Consider the following 20,250-nt stretch of genomic DNA (forward strand, 5'->3'; position numbering starts at 1 on the left):
TTTGTGCCCAGTACAGTGTTCCCGTGAGTGAAACAAAAGCTACCGAACGTGCTGTGCTGATGCCTCGCCCCGCAATCTCCAAGATGCGCCTGGTAACGTGACCAGAGCATGTACTGCCCATGTTCAGAATGCGTGGGGCCTCAGTACCTTGCTGCAGAGGCCCAGAGGCTAATGTTGTGGCATGTTTGGCTACGGAAGGACGAGTTCTGTCGCGGGAACACTTCACGCTGCCAGCGTCATGGTCCGGCCGTCCAGTGTGAGGAGCAGGGAACAGTAACAACAGCAGCCAGTTGAGTGATCGATTTATTGGCCGTGCCTATGTGTAACATGACAGACAAGAGTAACAACACTTTACAACAACTGGTGACATGCAGGTCGTCTAAATCTAAGGAGACATGCAACTAGCTGCCAACAGGCTAGAGACACTCATGTTGGCAGGCACATACCGACTTTATGCTACATGTTTTTGGGCAAATGCTTCTACGTCTGCTGCGCGTCCCTGGAGGGCGAGGTGCCGCCGGCCCCTGGGGACGTGAGGGCTACAGCGGCCGCAGCGGCAGCAGCGTCGGTTTTCCTCGCGAGAGCCTGTAGTGTGGAGAGAGGCGGTAGGTTGAGGCCCAGTCCCACCGGGAAGTGCTGAAAGCTGGCCACGTGTTGCAAACTCTGCAGAAGTGCCGCCGAGTGCTCCTGGGCCTTCCTGCGTAGCTCAGCCACACTGGAGGACCGCTGGTCCGCATTGGACTGCGAAGTGGACTGGTCCAGCAGGGAACCGCCCAGCGTGGTCATGGGCTTGATGGGGCAGCACGAGCACAGCCCAGGAAACGCTGAGGACAAGAAGGAGCCTTACCGTCTCTTCGGAGTATCTCGCGACACATCTCGGCAGCCTCTCGGACGTCGGTCGTCTTGAGAGGCTGCCAGACATTCTAATAGTAGGCCTGAACCTGTATCAAAGCGAGCGAGTATAGGCCCTCGGTTCGATTCGAGAGGTGTCCGTGTTCAGATCTCTGTGGAGCATATAGACACCCTGTTAAAGTAGAGTCCTGGGTTCGACGTCAATCTTGGAAACGCAAGACAAAGTACATCAGGTTTCTCTGCGGTTGTGACACGCGCCTATTGCTACTGAGCCTGAGGACACATTGCGTGCAGGAGCGCCATACGTACAGTCAGTGTTTGTGGTCGTCGCTAATTCCCGTAGAGTTAACTTTAATGTGCGGCCATAGCTGGTTTATTTTTACGAGGGGTGAGAACGACTCATTTCGTACGACAAAGTTTTGTTACGCGGAGGAGGGAGGCTCTTGGCGTGATGAAACGGTTAAATTTGTTATTCCCCTGTAACCAATTTGTAAGCGCGCGGCTTAGTATTATTAGTTTTAAGACGGATTTACGGAAACACCTGCGCCTTCTCCTGCAAGATGCAGTACACCAGCTCTTTCGATCACGAAATCAGGCAAGAAAGTTAGTGTCTCGTAAGGCCGTATCATCGCTCAGGCTGTCAGTCACCGGCGTCACCGGCTTCTTACCACGGAGGTCTGGATTCGGTCCCAGGCAGAAGCTGGACACAGGTTTCTTTCCTAGCACTTGGGTTGTCCCCCTGCCAGTTACCATCCCGCAATGTGCCCCACACTCATCTGTTATGAGAAGTTAGTACAATATTCCCCCATCTGGTGACATGAACAAGTGGAAGATAACACCGTCTCGTACTATACGTCCAGTACAGCACGGCGTGTAATGTAACATATGCCACTCTTATCCTGATACACAACTGTAGAGAGGTCCTCGTTAGGATGCGAGACAGTCGTCCGTGTGTTCTACATTTAAAGCAACGCGACGGTTCTTGCTACCAACATCCTTATCTGTGTGGTGGATTTTGATTTGGGTTACAGCACCATGTGGTGTGGCACGTGGGTACCGACGTTTCTGGGGAATCGCCTAATGGGCTACATTGTGTGGGTAGCTTATGGTTTAGGTTATGACAATCTCAAGCGATATATTCAGCGTCGAATGGTAGGATGATCCGTGAATAATGAATTGAAAGCATTTGAAAGGAGACGGCCGTGTCGTAATCGAGGAATTACCCAGCATTTTCCTGCAGGATCTGAATAAAACCACGAAAAATCTCACTCGGGATAATCGGTGTCTCGGCCGAGATTCGAAGCGAACACGTCCGAAATACAAACATAGAGCCTTACCGCTACGAAAATCTATTCGGTGACTTCAGTGCCTCGTAATCCAGAACACCGTGATGCCAGTCTATAATCTGCGTGTAGGCCAGCAGATGGACATATTACAGGTCTCTGGTTTACGGTATGTGTAGAGTGGTTGGATCGATTCATGACGCATCTAGGCATGTATCTGCTTTCCGGCGCGACTTAGCTTAGAGTCACGTCTTCCTCAGGTGCCGAACGATAAGCTGCCAGGACATGTCCGTTAACTTCGTCATGTGTGTGTGTATGTGTGTGTGCGTGTGTGTGTGTGTGTAACAACTCGAGAAACTCTAATACAGTTCCACGAAATTTGATATTTATATATTTTATATTTATTTTATATTTTTATAAAATCAGCAAATTCCAATTCAAGTTGAAATCGGATAGCAATAGCGGACGGTATGCTGAAGGCGCACAGGCAAGTCTTCATGCATTTCGCATGTCAATCGCTAAGTATTTATCGAAGCGAAAAATATATGGAGCACAAGTTGTAGAGAAGAAATGGAACAACTACTTTGTGACCTGTGCACTGTTTCCGCAAGTCTTGCCCTTGTTTGCGAGATATGCAGTAAACCCTCGCTAATCCGGATACAGTTAATCTGGATCGAAATATGAAAAATGCTGATGAAGAAAGCAGTCTTCTGGGATGTGGCTCCGTGTAGATGTGGTGTTAACCGACGTTTCGGAGGAATATATCGCCTTCATCTTCAGGGTAGAAGGAAAAATAAGAAAATCCGTAAGCGAAGAGACGGTGAGAACCGGTACAAGCAGACTGGTGTTGGAAATAAACGGACACCAGTCTGCTTATACCGGTTCTCACGGTCTCTTCGCTTGCGGATTTTCTTATTTTTCCTTCTACCCTGAAGATGGAGGCGATATGTTCCTCCGAAACGTCGGTTAACACCACATCTACACGGTGCCACATCCCAGAACACTGCTTTCTTCATAGTCACCGCCGTGAAAACCTCAAATCTTACATGAAAAATGCTATTCACAGTTGAGTACACACTTTGAAAGACACGTGACAATTAGGAAGGCAGATGAGACACTTGTCTGTTCAGACATAACTTGACAGTTTCTTCAAACCTGCATTATTACGTTCAAAATCAAGTACAATTTCTGAGTCTTCTATCGATTAATAAATGTATTGTTTTTTTATAGTTTTTACATAAATGCTCTACAGTGATATTTTTATTCATTTTTATTTCATTACTTATGACATTGAACTTTCCATTTATTTCTGTTCTTCTAGAGTAAATTTTTGTTTCATAATCTGGGTGACCTCTTCCCCCCCCCCAAGTTAATCCGGATTAGCGACGGTTTACTGTATTTCCTAACTAGTTATTTTAACCATTAAAACATGTTACAATGACTGAACTGTTCAGGATTAACTTGGGTATAAGCATTGTGTATAGGCTTGTTAGTGCGTCAGCAGAAACGTGGCCATTCTGTGTCTGTGCTCACCTTTAAGTCCGGGGAACAGCGGTGGTGTGAACTGTGACGTCAGATGCGGCGGGAAGAAAATGGGTGGTGTGCCGCGAGGAGCGCCACTTGCTTCCAGTACCGGTCTAAATCCGCCACTGAAACAAGAGAAGACAGATGTTTTCGGAACTAGCTGTACGCGAAACAGGATCAACGTCACTTCTTGTGTTTTCTTATATTTTATACTCGTTGACTCAACAGAATTTGACATCCGCATATCAAATTTGTCAGTGAGCGAAGTGTAGCAAAGAAGAGATGGGGGAAAGCCCTTAAAATGGTTTACATAATTCTGTGAACGGGGCTTCTCACATTTTGCGTCAAAGCTTGGTGTTATGCTGATTGGTTATCAAGCGCCCCGGTTCGAAACCCGACTGAGAGGATCCTCGAGTTTGTTCCGGCCGAAAGAAATAGAGCCCCTTCTTTCTAAATATTAAAACCCCTTTATCCGATGCGTCTTAAATTTATAATGATTTTTCATCTTCGTTTGTTTTAAAAACAGAAGAAGTTTGTTGTGCTAATCAGCATAATGTGAACAAATTGCGGGCAGCAGCGCTAAGTAACAGCCTTAAAAGGACGGGCGGACCCCCGCATTAATTTGCTAAGAGGATCCCACTACATCTGCTTTGTAAGAACACGACAGAAAAATGAAAGACGTTGTCCTTGCGTATAGTCTGTTCCGCTGTGGCTTGCTCGGGTTAGTGCTTCACTCCGTGTGTAACTGTGAATGCCAGGAGCCAAAGCAATGGTTTGATGAGTGGGCGAATGATGCTTCAGTGAACGAGTATGTGGGTATGTTGGGCCGCGCCATAGCTCAAACGGTTAGTCGATGGCTTCCCACCGCGGCGGCCTGGGTTCGATCCCGGGTCTGGTCAAGTTGGATTTCTGGTGGATAAAGTGGCGCTGCGGCAGGTTTTCTCCGAGTACTTCGGTTTCCCCTGCCAATCTTCATTGCACCAATTGCTCCACAGTCACCCTCACCTATCATCTGGGGCTGGTACAATAGGCCAGAAGTGGCCGCAGTACAGGGGACTTAGTCCCACCCCACTAGCAATAAAAAAAATGTGGGTATGTCAATGATGGGTCGAGTGGGCGAAAGATGATTGAGTGAGCAAGTGTATGGGGAGATCAGTGATTGGGTGTGTGGGCGAGTGGACGAAAGGTGGTTCAGTGAACATGTTTGTGGGAAGTCAGCGACTAACCGCTTGAGCTATGGCGCGGCCCATGTGTGTGGGTAGATCAGTGGTTGGGCGGGTGGGCGAATGATGGTTCAGTGAGCAAGTAAGTGAGTAAATCGGTGGTTGGATGAGTGGGCGAATGATGGTTCATTGAGCAAGTATGTGAGTAAATCGGTGGTTGGGCGAATGATGGTTCAGTGAGCAAGTGTGTGAGTAGATCGTAGATCGGTGGTTGGGTGAGTGGGCGAATGATGGTTCAGTGAGCAAGTATGTGAGTAAATCGGTGGTTGGGCGAATGGGTTGTCAACAGCATAATGCTACGCTAACAAAATAAATCAGTAAGCATAATACCACTTTCACTAGCAGCGACTGTACCGAGCGCGCTCTGAAATATTAATTTGCCTGTTTCTTTAATATTTTTCTAAACATTTTGAATCGAAACATCTCGCCTCTTGAATCTTTAATCCGAGTCGCGTGTCACAAATGGAAATGTTTTTTCAGTATGAAGGACTTGTCACTGGGTGTCACACAGGTGTGGCCAGATTCACATGTATCATGCTTATTTTAATGTACTTGCCTAGACTGCGTGGAGGATTACCTCCACGCACACATAAGTATTCCTGTCCTATGGGGAAATGTTACCGGCATAGCTCATGCGGTATAGTGACTAGGGTATGGGCTGAATGACTGAGGGCCCGGAATTAGGTTCTCGACAGGAGCAATGTTTTTTCTCTTCACAGCATCCAGACTGGCTCTGGTGCGCACCGATTCTCTTATCGAATGGGTACTGGAAGCTGTTTCACCAGGGATAAAGCGGCCAGGGCGTGAAGCTAATCGGTCACTTATGTCTACTGTCGAAATTAAGAATGCATGGAGCTGTGCCTCTGCTCCGCATATATTTTCATTGCTTGGTGCTTAGGCACAGAGACAACGTTTATCTCATTATGAACAAAACGTCACGGTATAGGGGGGAACATTTCTCCATAGTACTCGGGGAGTCTGGGTTCAAATCTCGCGCCAGGGACTGACTATTCTGTATCTGAGATCTACCATGGTTTCACTTGCCCCCCCCTCCAAGACCACTTCCTTAAACACGGTTTCCTATTTCTTTCCCACTAATCATTCCACGATTTAACGCTCTATAGTCCGAACTGCTGGCAGCTTCGCTAAATAAGTCATGAAGAAACAGATATAAGAAACAGATAAGCCGGTTACCATAGCAACGACTTGTCGACCGTCAACATATTGCGTGCAAGGAAGTTATGTAGGAGGTCAGTATCGAGCGAGCAGTCTTTTGTTTCAGTGTATCGTGTCTATTCATTGAGTACTGATGTGTGAATATGTGAATTACAAACATGAGTTTCGCCGGTCCCTATCTACTGTTCGAAGCATTTAATATCTTGTTTTCCGAAATAAGCAACTGCGGGCTGGGAGTCCACGAGAAACACATTTCAAGACAAGTAGCACGTGCTCCTACATGCTACCAGTAGGCATAACACTGGAGTAGGAGAAGTTGCCGCCCGTACTTGGCTGTTAATGTTCTTCATTTAATCGCATAAGGAACTTGAATTATCTCATTTCGTGACAAGACCGACCAAAGAGAGAGCAATAAAATTGCATAAGAAGGGCTTCTAGCGTGCTGGAGGAGACTCATGAGGATCTGAGGTTTGGCGCCCCTGCAGATAGTCAAATCTGCCTATTTCTCTTGGAAAGGACCATGTGACACGATAACGGGTGATGCAAGGATAATATTAAAGTGATTCTGAAGGGGTTGTAAGCTGTGAATTTGATTCAGCTGGCCCAGGTTGGCGCCAGAAGCGCTGTTGAATCTTCTGTGAGTTGACACATTCTCGGCTATTAATGTCAAACAAAAATAAAGCTATCCCTGTACCAGGCCGTGAAGGCCCATAGGGTTGTGAGACGCTGAGGGTCCCACATTATCTAGACAATCGGCTCACAGATGGCGGTAATTTTAGCAGCCTTAAAATGTAAAAATGGTAATAAACGGCGAATAGAAAGGGGCAGCGGTTAATAACCCGGCACTCACCTGAAGAGACCGATGAAAATCGCAGTCTCAGCTGAGACTCGAACCGGATTCCTACCAAATAAGAATTCCAAGCGTCGCCGCTACTCGTGAAAGGTCTATGACCAGGGAGGTAGTTCGGTAGTGAAACGTGAAAGAGCGCCTTTTTCATACTGTACAGCATAACATTCCGTACGCTTCGATCGGGCCGTTAGCTTACCTGATTCATAGGCAGGCGCTTATGAACCGGTTATAAGGTCAAAGCTATCCCTGTAACAGGCCATGGAGGTCCAGATGGTAGTGAGATATCGAGGCTCCCGCATTTTCTAGACAATCGGCTTACAGATGGCGTTGAGGTTGTCACCCTTACCACCAGGAAGATTCCTGGTACTCATTTCTGTTAGAGGCTGAGTCGATTCCAGGACCACATTGTGGCTGGAAGGTTTAGGTCAATTGAAAAATCCAGTAACCTCTTCGGAAATTGAACCCGCTACCTTCTGGTTTGTAACTTAGTGACTCAATCAACTACCCTACCGCTTGCCCCTTATGAATCGCTTGCGTCGGTGAAATGTTTCGTGGCTTTCCTCAGACCTTCTCATCATTCTGACATCGTCATTCAGTGAGCAGGTCAATGTGTAGACTGCAGGTCAGCCACTAGGGATGCTTTGTTAATTCACCAAGGGATGTAGTGTAGTCCGACTTACTCGTGAAGAAAATCTTGCAGTTGTAAAATACACTTCAAGTTTGCAGCCTCTCCGCTCCGTTGCGGTAAAGAACGATCTTTGTATCTATGCACTGTACACGAACCCCGGCCCCCGGCGATGATGACTTATTTACAGCCCTCCCGCTGCACCATAAATATAATCATTCCTTATTCATGATGCTGCGAGATGGGGTAGACGCTATCAAGGGGAGCACAGAAGGGGATGTTTATTTAGTTTAAAACCAACCCCCACCGGCCTGATGATGCTCCGGCTTCCTTCTCGACTTTAATATCGATTGTTGCTCTCGATACGATTCTCAAACACACGTTCAATTGTTTTATCGCTGAGGTACGAGCGACGTAAGATCGCTGTGCCGTGTTTTTCTGGTATTAGCGCCCCCCGCAGTTCCGCGCGGCATCCAGGAATTACGTTTATTTTTTAAAAAGGAACGAAGTAGCCCTAATCCCGGTAATTACTATAACAAATCGGGTTTTAATTCTTGTGCATTAGCCCGCCGCACCGCGCTAATGAGCTTACGGGGAAGGTGTTGGCACCTGGGCAAGGGGTGTGCCACTTTCCGTATTACCTTGGTTTTCCTCAGTCCCGTGATCTGACTGTGTGCTAAATTGTACCAAGCAATAAACCAGCAGAAACAGGCGGCAACACGTCGGGCTGCGTTCGAATTATTTAATATCCACAGTCACCGCTGTGAGTCGTCTCAAATCTAACATGGCTGCAAGATGTTCCACTTTTCGTATAACTGTGTGTACAGTCCGTGGTGTTCCTCAGTCCCGCCACCTAATTATGCCGAACACACTGGTCGAGAGATAATGCTGTAGGCTTGTATCAGAGAGGTGCTTGGTTCGAATCTCGCCTGGGACTCCGACTGTCCTGACCGAAGTCTTCCGTGGTTTTCTTCAGACCCTCCAGAAAATGCTAGGCTACGATTGGGGAACGGCCGCTTCCTTTCAAATCTTTTCCATTTTATCATTTATCGTTCCGTCAGTTGACGCTACATAACCTCAATATTGAAAATTGCATTAAATAACTCGCCCAAGTCATTTGACTGGAAGGTCTTTCAGTTCTCGTGTCACTGTGTACATCCACGTGTTTCCTCAGTCACACTGTCTGGCTAGCAAGTGGTTTGCCTGCGTGCGAATGCGGTTTCTTTTCAGTCCGTTTACCTGGCTATGAGGCGTTCCAGTTTCTGTTCCGCTGTGTATGTGTACATGTCCTGGTTTTCCTCAGTCCATGACCTGACTTTCAAATGTGTCAGTTTTTGCGGCTCTGTGTGTACGTCTTTGCTTTGAGCCCTCATTCCCCCTCCCCTTGGGGGTTTCTCGGTAGCGAGTGGGCCCGAGTAAAACTCCACGTAACCAATTAGCGAGTGGCAGCAGCGTCGCACTGGCATCTAGGCAACAAGCAGCGCTCATCATGACCGCTCATCAACTACTGGACTTTCGCCGCTCCAATCACACCTGCATCGGCGAGGTGTCAGTGCGGTTTTCCTCAGTCTTTCAAAGTGAAGTGGGTATCAGTCCTCCGTGTTCGGTAGGTCCTGGTTTCAGATCTCCTCACATGTTTTCTTGACTTGAATGAATGAATAAATGAATGTATAAGGGGTGGGCCTTCTCGGCCCTTGCACCGCGACCTACAGTGATCTAGTGTGCTTCCCCTTTTGATTATCACCTCAGCAATCCTGCGCCTCGAATAAAGCGCAGGATTTTGTACGTGGGGGCCTCGAAATAGTCACTTGCTTCCATAAGGTATTGACCCAAACGACGTAATCTTAAATAAGCTAAGGCCTCACATTCACACAGGATATGTGTGGCTGTTTCATTTTCTTCTTGACACCTCTTCAAACTGGGACTATCACTTAGTCCCAGTTTGAAGAGGTGTCCTTTAAGGTGACAGTGTCCTGTAAGTAGTCCTACCACCCATCGTAGCTGGTTCCTGTTTAACTTGAACTTTTCGTGACTTCCTCAGTCCTTCCATACATAATCTGGGATAGTGCCTCGAATTATGCTACTGCCACGTCATTACAAATGTGCTCCAATTCACTGTTCATTAATCGCCCTGTCATTCGACTCTACAGCTTATAGTCTGAATTACTGACAGCGTTGTTAGTTAATTTTACCGACTTTTATGACATCTATAGTTGAAACAGCTTTGTTCAATGACCTAGGAATTAATCAATAGATGCACCATCCCTGAATGCAGATTTCTATCAGTGGTTTCAATACGTCCAGAGCATAACGTGAGTGTTTTACGTGGTGCGGTTTGCTGGACTGCAAGAAGAATTTCGCAAGATCGCTGTCTCTTGGGATGTGATTGCGTGTTGTCCGGTAGATAGGTAACAACGTTTCGGAAGACCGTACACTACTGACTTTCAGTTCCTGCCCTGAATATTTAAGAATGATGTTCGTTCAAAATGTTAATACCTATCGGCAAAGGTACACGTCGTCAGATCTCATGAGATGACGCCCTTCGCAGTTACCGACATGGAGCCTCAGTTCTTACAAGAAGCATTTCACACTAGCATTTTGTGCTTTCACAGCTAGGAACTGCAATAAGGCGCCTATTAATTTCGATGTGTCTGTTTCTGTCTGTCCATATGTAACAACTGCAGAACTGCTAAAAGAAATTTCGCGAAAATTTATATTTCGGAGTTCTACTCAAACCTGAAGATACATTCCAATTTTAGTTAAAATCAAAGAAAAATACCGGACATGTTGCATGAAGACTTGCCTACAGATCCGGTACGTTACTTGCTACATTCTTGTAGAAGCGGAAAACAGTTTCGAGCAGAGATGTGGAGCTTCTGGGAGGCACGCTCCATGTCCGAGCCTCAGTTTCGGAGATAATGAAACAGAAATATGCGAAAGCAGCTGTGCCTACAGCCAATATTCTTAGATTTTCTCGCCTTCTTCAGTTGTCATGGCGTACAATATTTTAACGTTAGATTATTCATTATTCATTATTGGAGGGGGTGGGTTTCCCCATGCACCGCGACCAGTTGTTGATCTATTGTACTTCCCCCCTTTGATATTCTACCAGTCGCCATACCCTTCCGGTACTGGTGCTTGCTATCAGCCGCGTTCAGCCAGCGAGTTCGGCCCCTCTACTGGCAGTGGTACCCGATATTTCCCCCATCTACCGGAGGCATTGGAAACTACTTGGGCGGGAAACTTTTTACCTAATTTTGCTCAGAGGTCTCCTAGAGACATGAGGATCTTTTACTTGCTGTAAATCTGTGACACGAGACCCACGGCTTAAAGTCCCTCCCGGAGGACTTGTTCCCTGAATTTTTCCGCCCTTAAAAATTCCAGGACCCGCGTACCTTGAGTCATGAGGTGGGAATGTTACCCTTAGACTACGGAGGCCGCTAACGTTAGAAACGTTAGATGGTAAGTGCAGTGCGTGCTTTATAAAATTTCTGCGAAAGAAAGTCCATAGTCGATTGCCCCTTAACAGATATAGACCTTGCAAGCAACGTGGCAGTCTTAAGTGGCGTCCCAACTTCATGAGGTTTCGTCGCGATGTTGCCGAATTGTCCTGTCACTGACCTCTGTGCCGCTACGAAAGACACTGTTAACAGTTCGACGTTGACGTCAAAATGTGGGAATCTATTTCGAAATATCACTCGTCTCTGTTTTCACTGTGGCCTCGTTATAAAGTTCCTCCTAGGGTCGGTGCTTCTCACGCACAACGATGTTCTGTGGGAGGAGCGTACCATCGGTTTGAACAGATATGTTGACTCCATCTTCATGGTTGACGTTTTATGGTTGATGACACTTGAACCTTTGGTAGGTGGTTATAGACGTTTCGGAGGAGCATACTGCCTCCATCTTCGGGGCTGTGGGTTATGATACAAATGGTTACTATATGGAGCGCCTGCTTTAATATTGTAGCGTGTACAGCCGTTGCTGTGCGATGGGCGAATAAATAGGGGTGCTATTCAACCCGTTTCTAGGCAACGTATCGGTCACTTTCCCGCAGAAAAGAATACGCAAACAACAGTAGAGTTATAGCTGGTAACGGTGCTTTCTGCTCGGTCCGTGCAAAGTGTTTAGAAGGAGGATAATTGGGGCGGCCCAGTTAGTTTCAAAAGTGTTCAGTTGAAAGTCGGGCTGTGAAGAGAAGACTAGAAGGTTGGTGTGAAATGGCCGCCAGCCTGGGGAGCTAGTCAGCTGGGAGATGAGTTCTGCACGGGAGGCTATGTGGATAGAATCTGAGCGCGTGAGGCTGAAGAATCTCAACTGTTAGAAGCCGTTGCCAGGGAACGGCTGATAAAAACACAGAAGGCTGGAGAAAGGCTTAGCGGGTGCTATGGTGATTTGTGAAGTGTGCAGATCAGCGATAGCGCTACAATTACTTGTAGTGTCCAGTGGTGTGTATAAGTGGTCAATAAATCCATTCACCAATTCTTACCCCGTCTGTAGTCACACTCTTAACACGTGACAATATTAGAACACTGCATCTTGTTCGATTTGGGTTTCTCACAGCAGTGACAAGGGTAGATATATTAACGTCTTGGATGTGACGCCGTGTATTCTGGTACAAGTTTATGTGGGTTTCATAAGAACCTCTGTCTTCAGTCGGAAAACATCTACCAGAGTACATGGCGTCACATTCCAGACCACAGTACTGTTTTTCCTGCGCAATATATTTTTGTGCTTCATATGTTCTCACAATAAACAGCGATTATTTCCTCTAAACACCGTAAGCCGGCTTGTCTTTATAATAGAGACTTTGTGTGTTTTCTGTGCGGTGGGGCCTCGAGCTGAAGCAGAGAAGTGCTGCCAGCCAGTGCGACTGTGTGGCTCCCAGCGCATAAAATAAACACGAAGCTAAGCGCGACTAATTTCAGGCAATTATAATGTTAATGAAATTACGACCTGTAATAATTAATTAGCATGAGAGCAGCAAGACGCTGGCATCGACCGGCAAGAGGCGGGACTTCGAGCTCGAAGTGTGTCTTCACGTGATCACAAGCAACGGCATCTCTCGGGCTCGAGTTCGTAAGCGGCCGTCTTATCGACTATTCGTCCCACAAATTGTACTTGTTTATGTTTATTTAACGACGTTGCCAGTAGCTTGAATTGTGCAGCGTTCAGTGGTAGAATGATTATTGAATAATGGGTTTGAAAGGAAGTGGTCGTGGCCCATTTTGAGATAAATCCCCGTATGTGCTTGAGGGAACTGAGGTAACCCACGACACGCTCTGTTAATTGCAACCGTTCTGTGGGCTGAAATTCCAACCCGGTTGTCCGCAGTGAGAGGCAGAGTGGCACGAACCTGACCCTGATCTGCATAGCATGAAGTGACGATAAACATATTTACACATAGTACACGAGTACATGTACACCTCCACGTCGTCCAGACCGGCTCTGTGGTTCACCCAACTTCCTATACAATGGGTACCGGGGGCTCTTTCCCAGGGGTAAAAGCGGCCGGGGCTTGAAGCTGACCTCTCACCTCTGTCTAGTGCCGAGGTCAAGAAAATATGGATCTATACATCCACTTCCCCATACGTCTTCATGGCGTAGTGTTTAATTAGTTAAGCACAGGGACACCTTTACCTTACTTTTTTTCATTTAGTAGGGGGGGGGTGGAGTCCAGCTCGGTCCACTCGGCACGGCGGCCACTGATCGGCCTATTGTAGCCTGCCCCGGGTGATTATGATGATGGAGAATTTGGTGGAATGAAGATTGGCGGGGGAAACCGAAGTACTCGGAGAAAATCCGTCCCAGCGCCACTTTATCCACCACAAATCCCACTTGATCGAGCCCGGCCCGCCGCGGTAGGAAGTCAGCGACTAACCGCTTGAACTATGGCGCGGCCTTTTTACCTTACCTTACACGAGCACGTATAAACACTGGCCTTCATAACATGTCGATGTGTATGCAACATATCTATAAATTTTAAGTTATTCATTTGTCGTATGTTGAACATCTGAAACATTGCGACGGATCGAAACGTTTAGGTTGTGAAAGCTTCTAATGTTCTTGTTTGCCTCTGGACTGGACCAAGCAGAATACTGTAATGTGTGATGGAGTTTCCTCAGTGGCTCTCGGCCGGCCGTTTCCTCTCTGACGTCATATCTCTTTGAGAGAAGGGTCGGTTTGATCGTTGAGCTAATGTTTTTGTCGGTGACACATAGATGTCTCTGCTTAATTACCATGGCCGCACGACCCCTGGTGGTGGAGCAGCTTCTCTCTGACTTCCTGTTCCGCTCGTATCAAATGAGACGGAACCTGCATTAGAGTTTCCGGTCGCAGCAAAACTGTGCTCCTGCACTTCCGGTCGCTGACTGTGGCGGGTTCCGATGTCGCTACAACCGGATTATGTTAATGGATCTCTAGAACATGGCGGGCTGGATTAAACTGGCTTTGGATGAAGTCTTTGAAGCACTGCTGCTAGCTCCATAAAAGGCATTAAATATCTTGACCAGCTGAGAGACTCTCAGCTTTTCATGCTCCATGGAGTTAATTAATCGACTTAAACATATTCCCAAGGCATCCGTATCCAGCAATCATCAGAACAGACCAGTCCGTTACATCCATCCGTTTTAATATTATCCTCCTAGTGACGTGTTATGCTTTGCAGGGCAGCTGCTGGCAGGCTTATGCCGGTAACATTCGGCACTGATCGAGCCAGATGAGCAGCTCGAAGTTTGGGTCTCGCAGTGTACTTTATGATCTGTGGTGTTTTCTAGGAGGTGGGACTCGAGAAACTACCGAAACCCTCGGTCTTTCTCTGGATTTCTCTTTAATCACATTTGTGTTTTTATGACGCTTGTGTCCCGTCTGACCAGCGTTGTATTATTTACATCTGTGATGCCACACAGTGGTCGCTTGACGCATTGTCCAGTTGCCAAGCAACGTAACATGGGTAGACAGCTTCTGTGTTGTAACAGAGCGGCTATAGTTCCTTAGCAAGTAGGCTAGAGGTGGGAGAACTGCAAGACCAAAGGCATTTCTATCTACCAAATGACAATTATAGCTAATTACAGTGGCCGCGCGGTCTAAGGCATGAACTGTCTTCTCCTGCTCAAGCTCTGGGATCGTGGGTTCGAATCACACTCGAGGAATGTATGTCTGTGTGCGTTCATTCTGTGTTTATGCTGCTCTGTGTGTAGGTAGCGGCCTTGCGATGGACTGATCCCCCATCNCTTACCTTACACGAGCACGTATAAACACTGGCCTTCATAACATGTCGATGTGTATGCAACATATCTATAAATTTTAAGTTATTCATTTGTCGTATGTTGAACATCTGAAACATTGCGACGGATCGAAACGTTTAGGTTGTGAAAGCTTCTAATGTTCTTGTTTGCCTCTGGACTGGACCAAGCAGAATACTGTAATGTGTGATGGAGTTTCCTCAGTGGCTCTCGGCCGGCCGTTTCCTCTCTGACGTCATATCTCTTTGAGAGAAGGGTCGGTTTGATCGTTGAGCTAATGTTTTTGTCGGTGACACATAGATGTCTCTGCTTAATTACCATGGCCGCACGACCCCTGGTGGTGGAGCAGCTTCTCTCTGACTTCCTGTTCCGCTCGTATCAAATGAGACGGAACCTGCATTAGAGTTTCCGGTCGCAGCAAAACTGTGCTCCTGCACTTCCGGTCGCTGACTGTGGCGGGTTCCGATGTCGCTACAACCGGATTATGTTAATGGATCTCTAGAACATGGCGGGCTGGATTAAACTGGCTTTGGATGAAGTCTTTGAAGCACTGTTGCTAGCTCCATAAAAGGCATTAAATATCTTGACCAGCTGAGAGACTCTCAGCTTTTCATGCTCCATGGAGTTAATTAATCGACTTAAACATATTCCCAAGGCATCCGTATCCAGCAATCATCAGAACAGACCAGTCCGTTACATCCATCCGTTTTAATATTATCCTCCTAGTGACGTGTTATGCTTTGCAGGGCAGCTGCTGGCAGGCTTATGCCGGTAACATTCGGCACTGATCGAGCCAGATGAGCAGCTCGAAGTTTGGGTCTCGCAGTGTACTTTATGATCTGTGGTGTTTTCTAGGAGGTGGGACTCGAGAAACTACCGAAACCCTCGGTCTTTCTCTGGATTTCTCTTTAATCACATTTGTGTTTTTATGACGCTTGTGTCCCGTCTGACCAGCGTTGTATTATTTACATCTGTGATGCCACACAGTGGTCGCTTGACGCATTGTCCAGTTGCCAAGCAACGTAACATGGGTAGACAGCTTCTGTGTTGTAACAGACAGGCTATAGTTCCTTAGCAAGTAGGCTAGAGGTGGGAGAACTGCAAGACCAAAGGCATTTCTATCTACCAAATGACAATTACAGCCAATTACAGTGGCCGCGCGGTCTAAGGCATGAACTGTCTTCTCCTGCTCAAGCTCTGGGATCGTGGGTTCGAATCACACTCGAGGAATGTATGTCTGTGTGCGTTCATTCTGTGTTTATGCTGCTCTGTGTGTAGGTAGCGGCCTTGCGATGGACTGATCCCCCATCCAAGGAGTCCTACCGATGGTGTATAGGATCACGAAGCTGAAAAACGGTCAGGGTCCAACAAAAGGCTGTAGAGCCATTGATGAATGAATGAATGAATGGATGGATGAATTGACGACTACTAGTGTAAGCTTTGCGCTTGAAAGGGTTACACTTACCGACTGGTGATCAAAATATAATAAATGAAGAGTGTTTAATAACGGCAGTTCCAAAATAAAAGCATTCTTCAAGAGATTACCGACCGTGTACAGTTCACAACAAAGAGCCGATTGTACAGTAAAAACTGCTGAACCTTGGGCGAAAGATTTAACGTAACCCTCCCCATGAGCAGGCCGACCCACACTTCAGTTCACTTTCACAGAAACTGTATGTACTTCTCTGTTCATATTATTTAATGCATTGTTTCATAAAATTGGCGCGGCAAGTACCACGCACGCGAGACAACAGAAATAAACACAAAGATTTTTCCCAGAAATCATGAAAGGAAGAGTCGTCTTGGAAGACACAGACGTTAATGGAAGGATAATATTAAAATGGGTCATCAAGAAATAACTTTGAAGGATTTTGACTGCAATTTTATTTTGGCTCAGGATAGGGCGAGTTGTTAGTTGTATGAACACGGTAATAAGCTTTAAATTAACATAAAAGGCACAGAATTGCTTGATTAGCTGAGTGACTGTCAGCTTGTCAAGAAGAATTTGCTATCCGGAATTAGTTTCAATTTCGTGTCCCAAATTCCTGTTATTCATAAGTAACGTTTGTTCTTACAAGCGCTTGTTTGAATTAAGCTTAATCCAGTTTGTTTTATTAACTGAAGAGCGACCCATGACCCACTGTTCGTTCCACTCAATCAATCAATAACCCCTTTGTGTAGAACCATCTGTTTGCTGGCACTCACTCGCCCATCTTAGCGGACAAGATGACAATTACAGTCGCTAATCAGACGTAATAATGGATGTAAATGATGACGCAACGCCGATGTAATTATCCGGCTGTTTAGATGATTAACTTGATTAGTAATTCTGGGGCGGACTGTGTTTTCAGAAGGCGGTGTCTGTCTGCAGAATGAATTCTGTTTCATCAGTGGGCAGCACTGCCATCTATGCGGAAGGTTAAATAAATAATGTTAGCAATTATGGAAGCAGCAGCTGGCTTCTCGTCGGGAGAGATTTGTATCGATCTCATGACACGGTTTTCCTCAGTCCGATCGCCACAGTCACAGCCAACTGAATGTTACAGCTTTGATGTCTATTTACTTTCTCGTGTAGACTATGCAGTGTGGGTGAGAAATGTGTTCGTGAAGAAGACCGATCTTGAAGGTCGGACGGATTTACATGCTTTAAATCCTTACATTACAAAAAAAGTTCCGTCTCCCTCTGCGGATGTGCTCGTCCCTGGCACCTGAACTGTTGAACGATTTTTTTTTTTTATAATCGGCTTTCAGGATTCCGTCCGCCACAGTTGGTGCCCGCTGAATATGAACATTCTGATTCCAAAAAGAAGGGTCCTTGGCGCGGAACCCCAAAAAGCGATTTTCTGGAAGACAGCTCTGGCCATGTTTTAACCTACTTTCCTAAAGTATGCTTATGTATTCTCCACCCCGTCTGCATGTCTGTATATCCCCCGTATCAGTTTTGAATGGCTAACCAATTTTTACGAAACTTGGTATGTATATCATGGCACCTGAGCCCATCTCAACGGCGATCCCGTCGCTCTGTGTCTGTGTGTTTCTATGTGTGTCCTTCCTATCTTTGCTGGGCAACGGCTCGGTAAATTGTAACTCTCCTGTCATTGCTAGGCAATGGCTCGGGAAACGCCTTCCCGCCGTAAAGAATAGAATAGAATAACTGTTAGAGGCGTCATTTTCTATGCGGTCCGTGTCTTATCAAAGGAGAGTCTGTAGGTCTGTCCGTGTATCCCTCTATCGTTGCTAGGTTACGTCTCGGCAAGGAAGAATTGTTGGAGGCGTCGTTTTATACACGATCCGTGTCGTATGAAAGGAAAGTAGGCGATTAATTCTTCCCAGAACTTCTTTTTTATTACATCACACTTATTCATGGAGACCATCTCCCTAAGTAGAGATGCAGAAAATGTAACGGCACTTCTTCTAGCGGCCCAACAACTAAGTGTAGATTTTCTGGATAATGTCTTGGCCGACTGTGATTATATTTTAGTTATATGTACAGGCAGTGGACCCAAATAATTTTTTAGGCGAAAGCATTCTAAACGTAACAGGGTTCGAACAATGGGTCTCCGGCTGGAGCTCGATTGCGAAATATATTTCTAAAAAATGACTAGTGATTTCGGTTAAATTTCGCCTGATGCCTGTTTTCTTGTTCTCGTGTATTAAGAAAATCTTTGTCTTTAAAACATTTTTTCTGAAATAATTCTAGAACAGTAGCAGGCTCTCACGTGGCAAGCATAAGCCTATAAGAGAACATGCGTATACTGTCCTTGCACGCGGATTTATCTTTTCTGTTGAATCAGATGTCAAGATCCCCTATTTCTGTATTGCTAGTGGGGTGGGACTAAGTCCCTTGTACTGAGGCCACTTCTGGCCTATTGTACCAGCCCCAGCTGATAGGTGAGGGTGGTTGTGGAGCAATTGGTGGAATGAAGATTGGCAGGGGAAACCGAAGTACTCGGAGAAAACCTGCCCCAGCGTCACTCTGTCCTCCACATATCCCACTTGACCAGACCCGGGATCGAACCCGGGCCGTTGCTGTGGGAAGCCAGCGACTAACCGCTTGAGCTATTGCGCAGCCTAAGATCTCCTAACTGCGCATGATAGGATTTGTCCGGAATCGTTTCTAGGTCATGTTTCAATGAGGCTATGATGGCAACACTGGCCACATTCCTTTGTTTCTACTTCCCCGAACGGACGCTTGGTGGAAGTCAAAATACCACGCGCACATGTAATAATGGGCCCGATATTAATACCAATTAGAGGCAAATTTGCCACTTATGTACTTACGGCTTCGTTGTCTGCCTCACGACAGGAAAAAAGGAAGAGTTTTAAGTTGGAGACGCGTGACGTCATGTAGTTCGTTCGTCGGCCGGCGTGCTGTGCTTTCTTTATGAAGTTGTGTTTTTAATGAAAGAAAAAACGTGTTAACGAATCGAAACTGGAGACGTGTGTATAGAAAACACGAAACTTCACAACTGACTATCATTTGTGTAATTACGTTGTCGGCTGAAGCGTGGCCGTGTTCAGTGCACTTGTTACATTTCTCTCCCCTCTTGCTCCCACTTTGGAGCATAGGGTTGATGTCTCAGTTTCATAATCATTTTACAGTCGGTAGAACTCCTTGGACGGATGATCAGCTCGTCGCAAGGCCTCTACCTAAACACAGGACAACACAAACACAGAATAAACGCATACACACACCAAGCATCCATGCCTTGTTTGGGATATGAACCCACGATCCCGGCTTCCGAGCACTGAAGACAGTGCATGCCTTAGACCGCTCGGCTACCGTGACGGGCAGTTTATGAGGATAATATATAAGAATTCAGTCCGTACCTCACAGGAAACAGATCCGAACTCAGGATCCCGGCTTCCGAGCGAGCGAAGACAGTACATGCCTTAGACCGCTCGGCTACTGTGACCAGCAATTTATGAGAATAATATATAAGAATTCAGTTCGTACCTCACAGAAAATAGGTCCGAACCCACGATCCCGACTTCCGAGCGAGCGAAGACAGTACATGCCTTAGGCCGCTCGGCTACCCTGACCGGCCACTTCTTCATTATAGTTTCTCATCATATGTATCGCAGTTCAAGACCCTTGAAGGCTGATCGGATTAAAGTGGCCGACATAAATAAGCACGAGCAACACAACAGAGAAATTTTCTATATAAATTGGCAATAAATGTTCGGATTTTTGTCAGGCGAACTTTTATTTCTATTAACGATTACCAGAATCGATTTGATCAGTCGTTCCAACATAGAACTGTTTCTGGCCGATCATGAATGGACGGCTCTAGCTGTGCAAGTTATCGGATTATATCACGGTTTTTTTGTACGCATGGTCTCACAAACATTTACTGTCACGCCCGAGTTTATTGGAGGAGTATCGCCGTACTTACTGTCACGCCCAAAAATATGCGTTTTATACCACAGTATGTCACATATACACAAATATAAAATGTCGCAAGTTCAGTGGAAC

At 46.3% G+C, this 20,250-nt stretch overlaps 1 protein-coding gene across 1 annotated transcript in view; it reads right to left on the minus strand.

The window, feature by feature from the left end:
• Positions 1-290: 290 nt before the first annotated feature.
• Positions 291-20,250, minus strand: part of LOC111867481 (paired mesoderm homeobox protein 2B) — a 69,115-nt gene continuing 49,155 nt past the window's right edge. Inside the window, exons 8-9 of the mRNA XM_023857402.2 lie at positions 3,669-3,784; positions 291-824 (exon numbers count right to left, since the gene is read on the minus strand). Of these exons, the coding sequence (XP_023713170.1) occupies positions 481-824; positions 3,669-3,784 (460 nt within the window). The 3' untranslated portion in view covers positions 291-480. The remainder of the gene's footprint in view (positions 825-3,668; positions 3,785-20,250) is intronic.

Source organism: Cryptotermes secundus, unplaced genomic scaffold, assembly GCF_002891405.2.
Source record: "Cryptotermes secundus unplaced genomic scaffold, Csec_1.0 scaffold843, whole genome shotgun sequence".
NCBI classification, from domain to species: Eukaryota; Metazoa; Arthropoda; class Insecta; order Blattodea; family Kalotermitidae; genus Cryptotermes; species Cryptotermes secundus.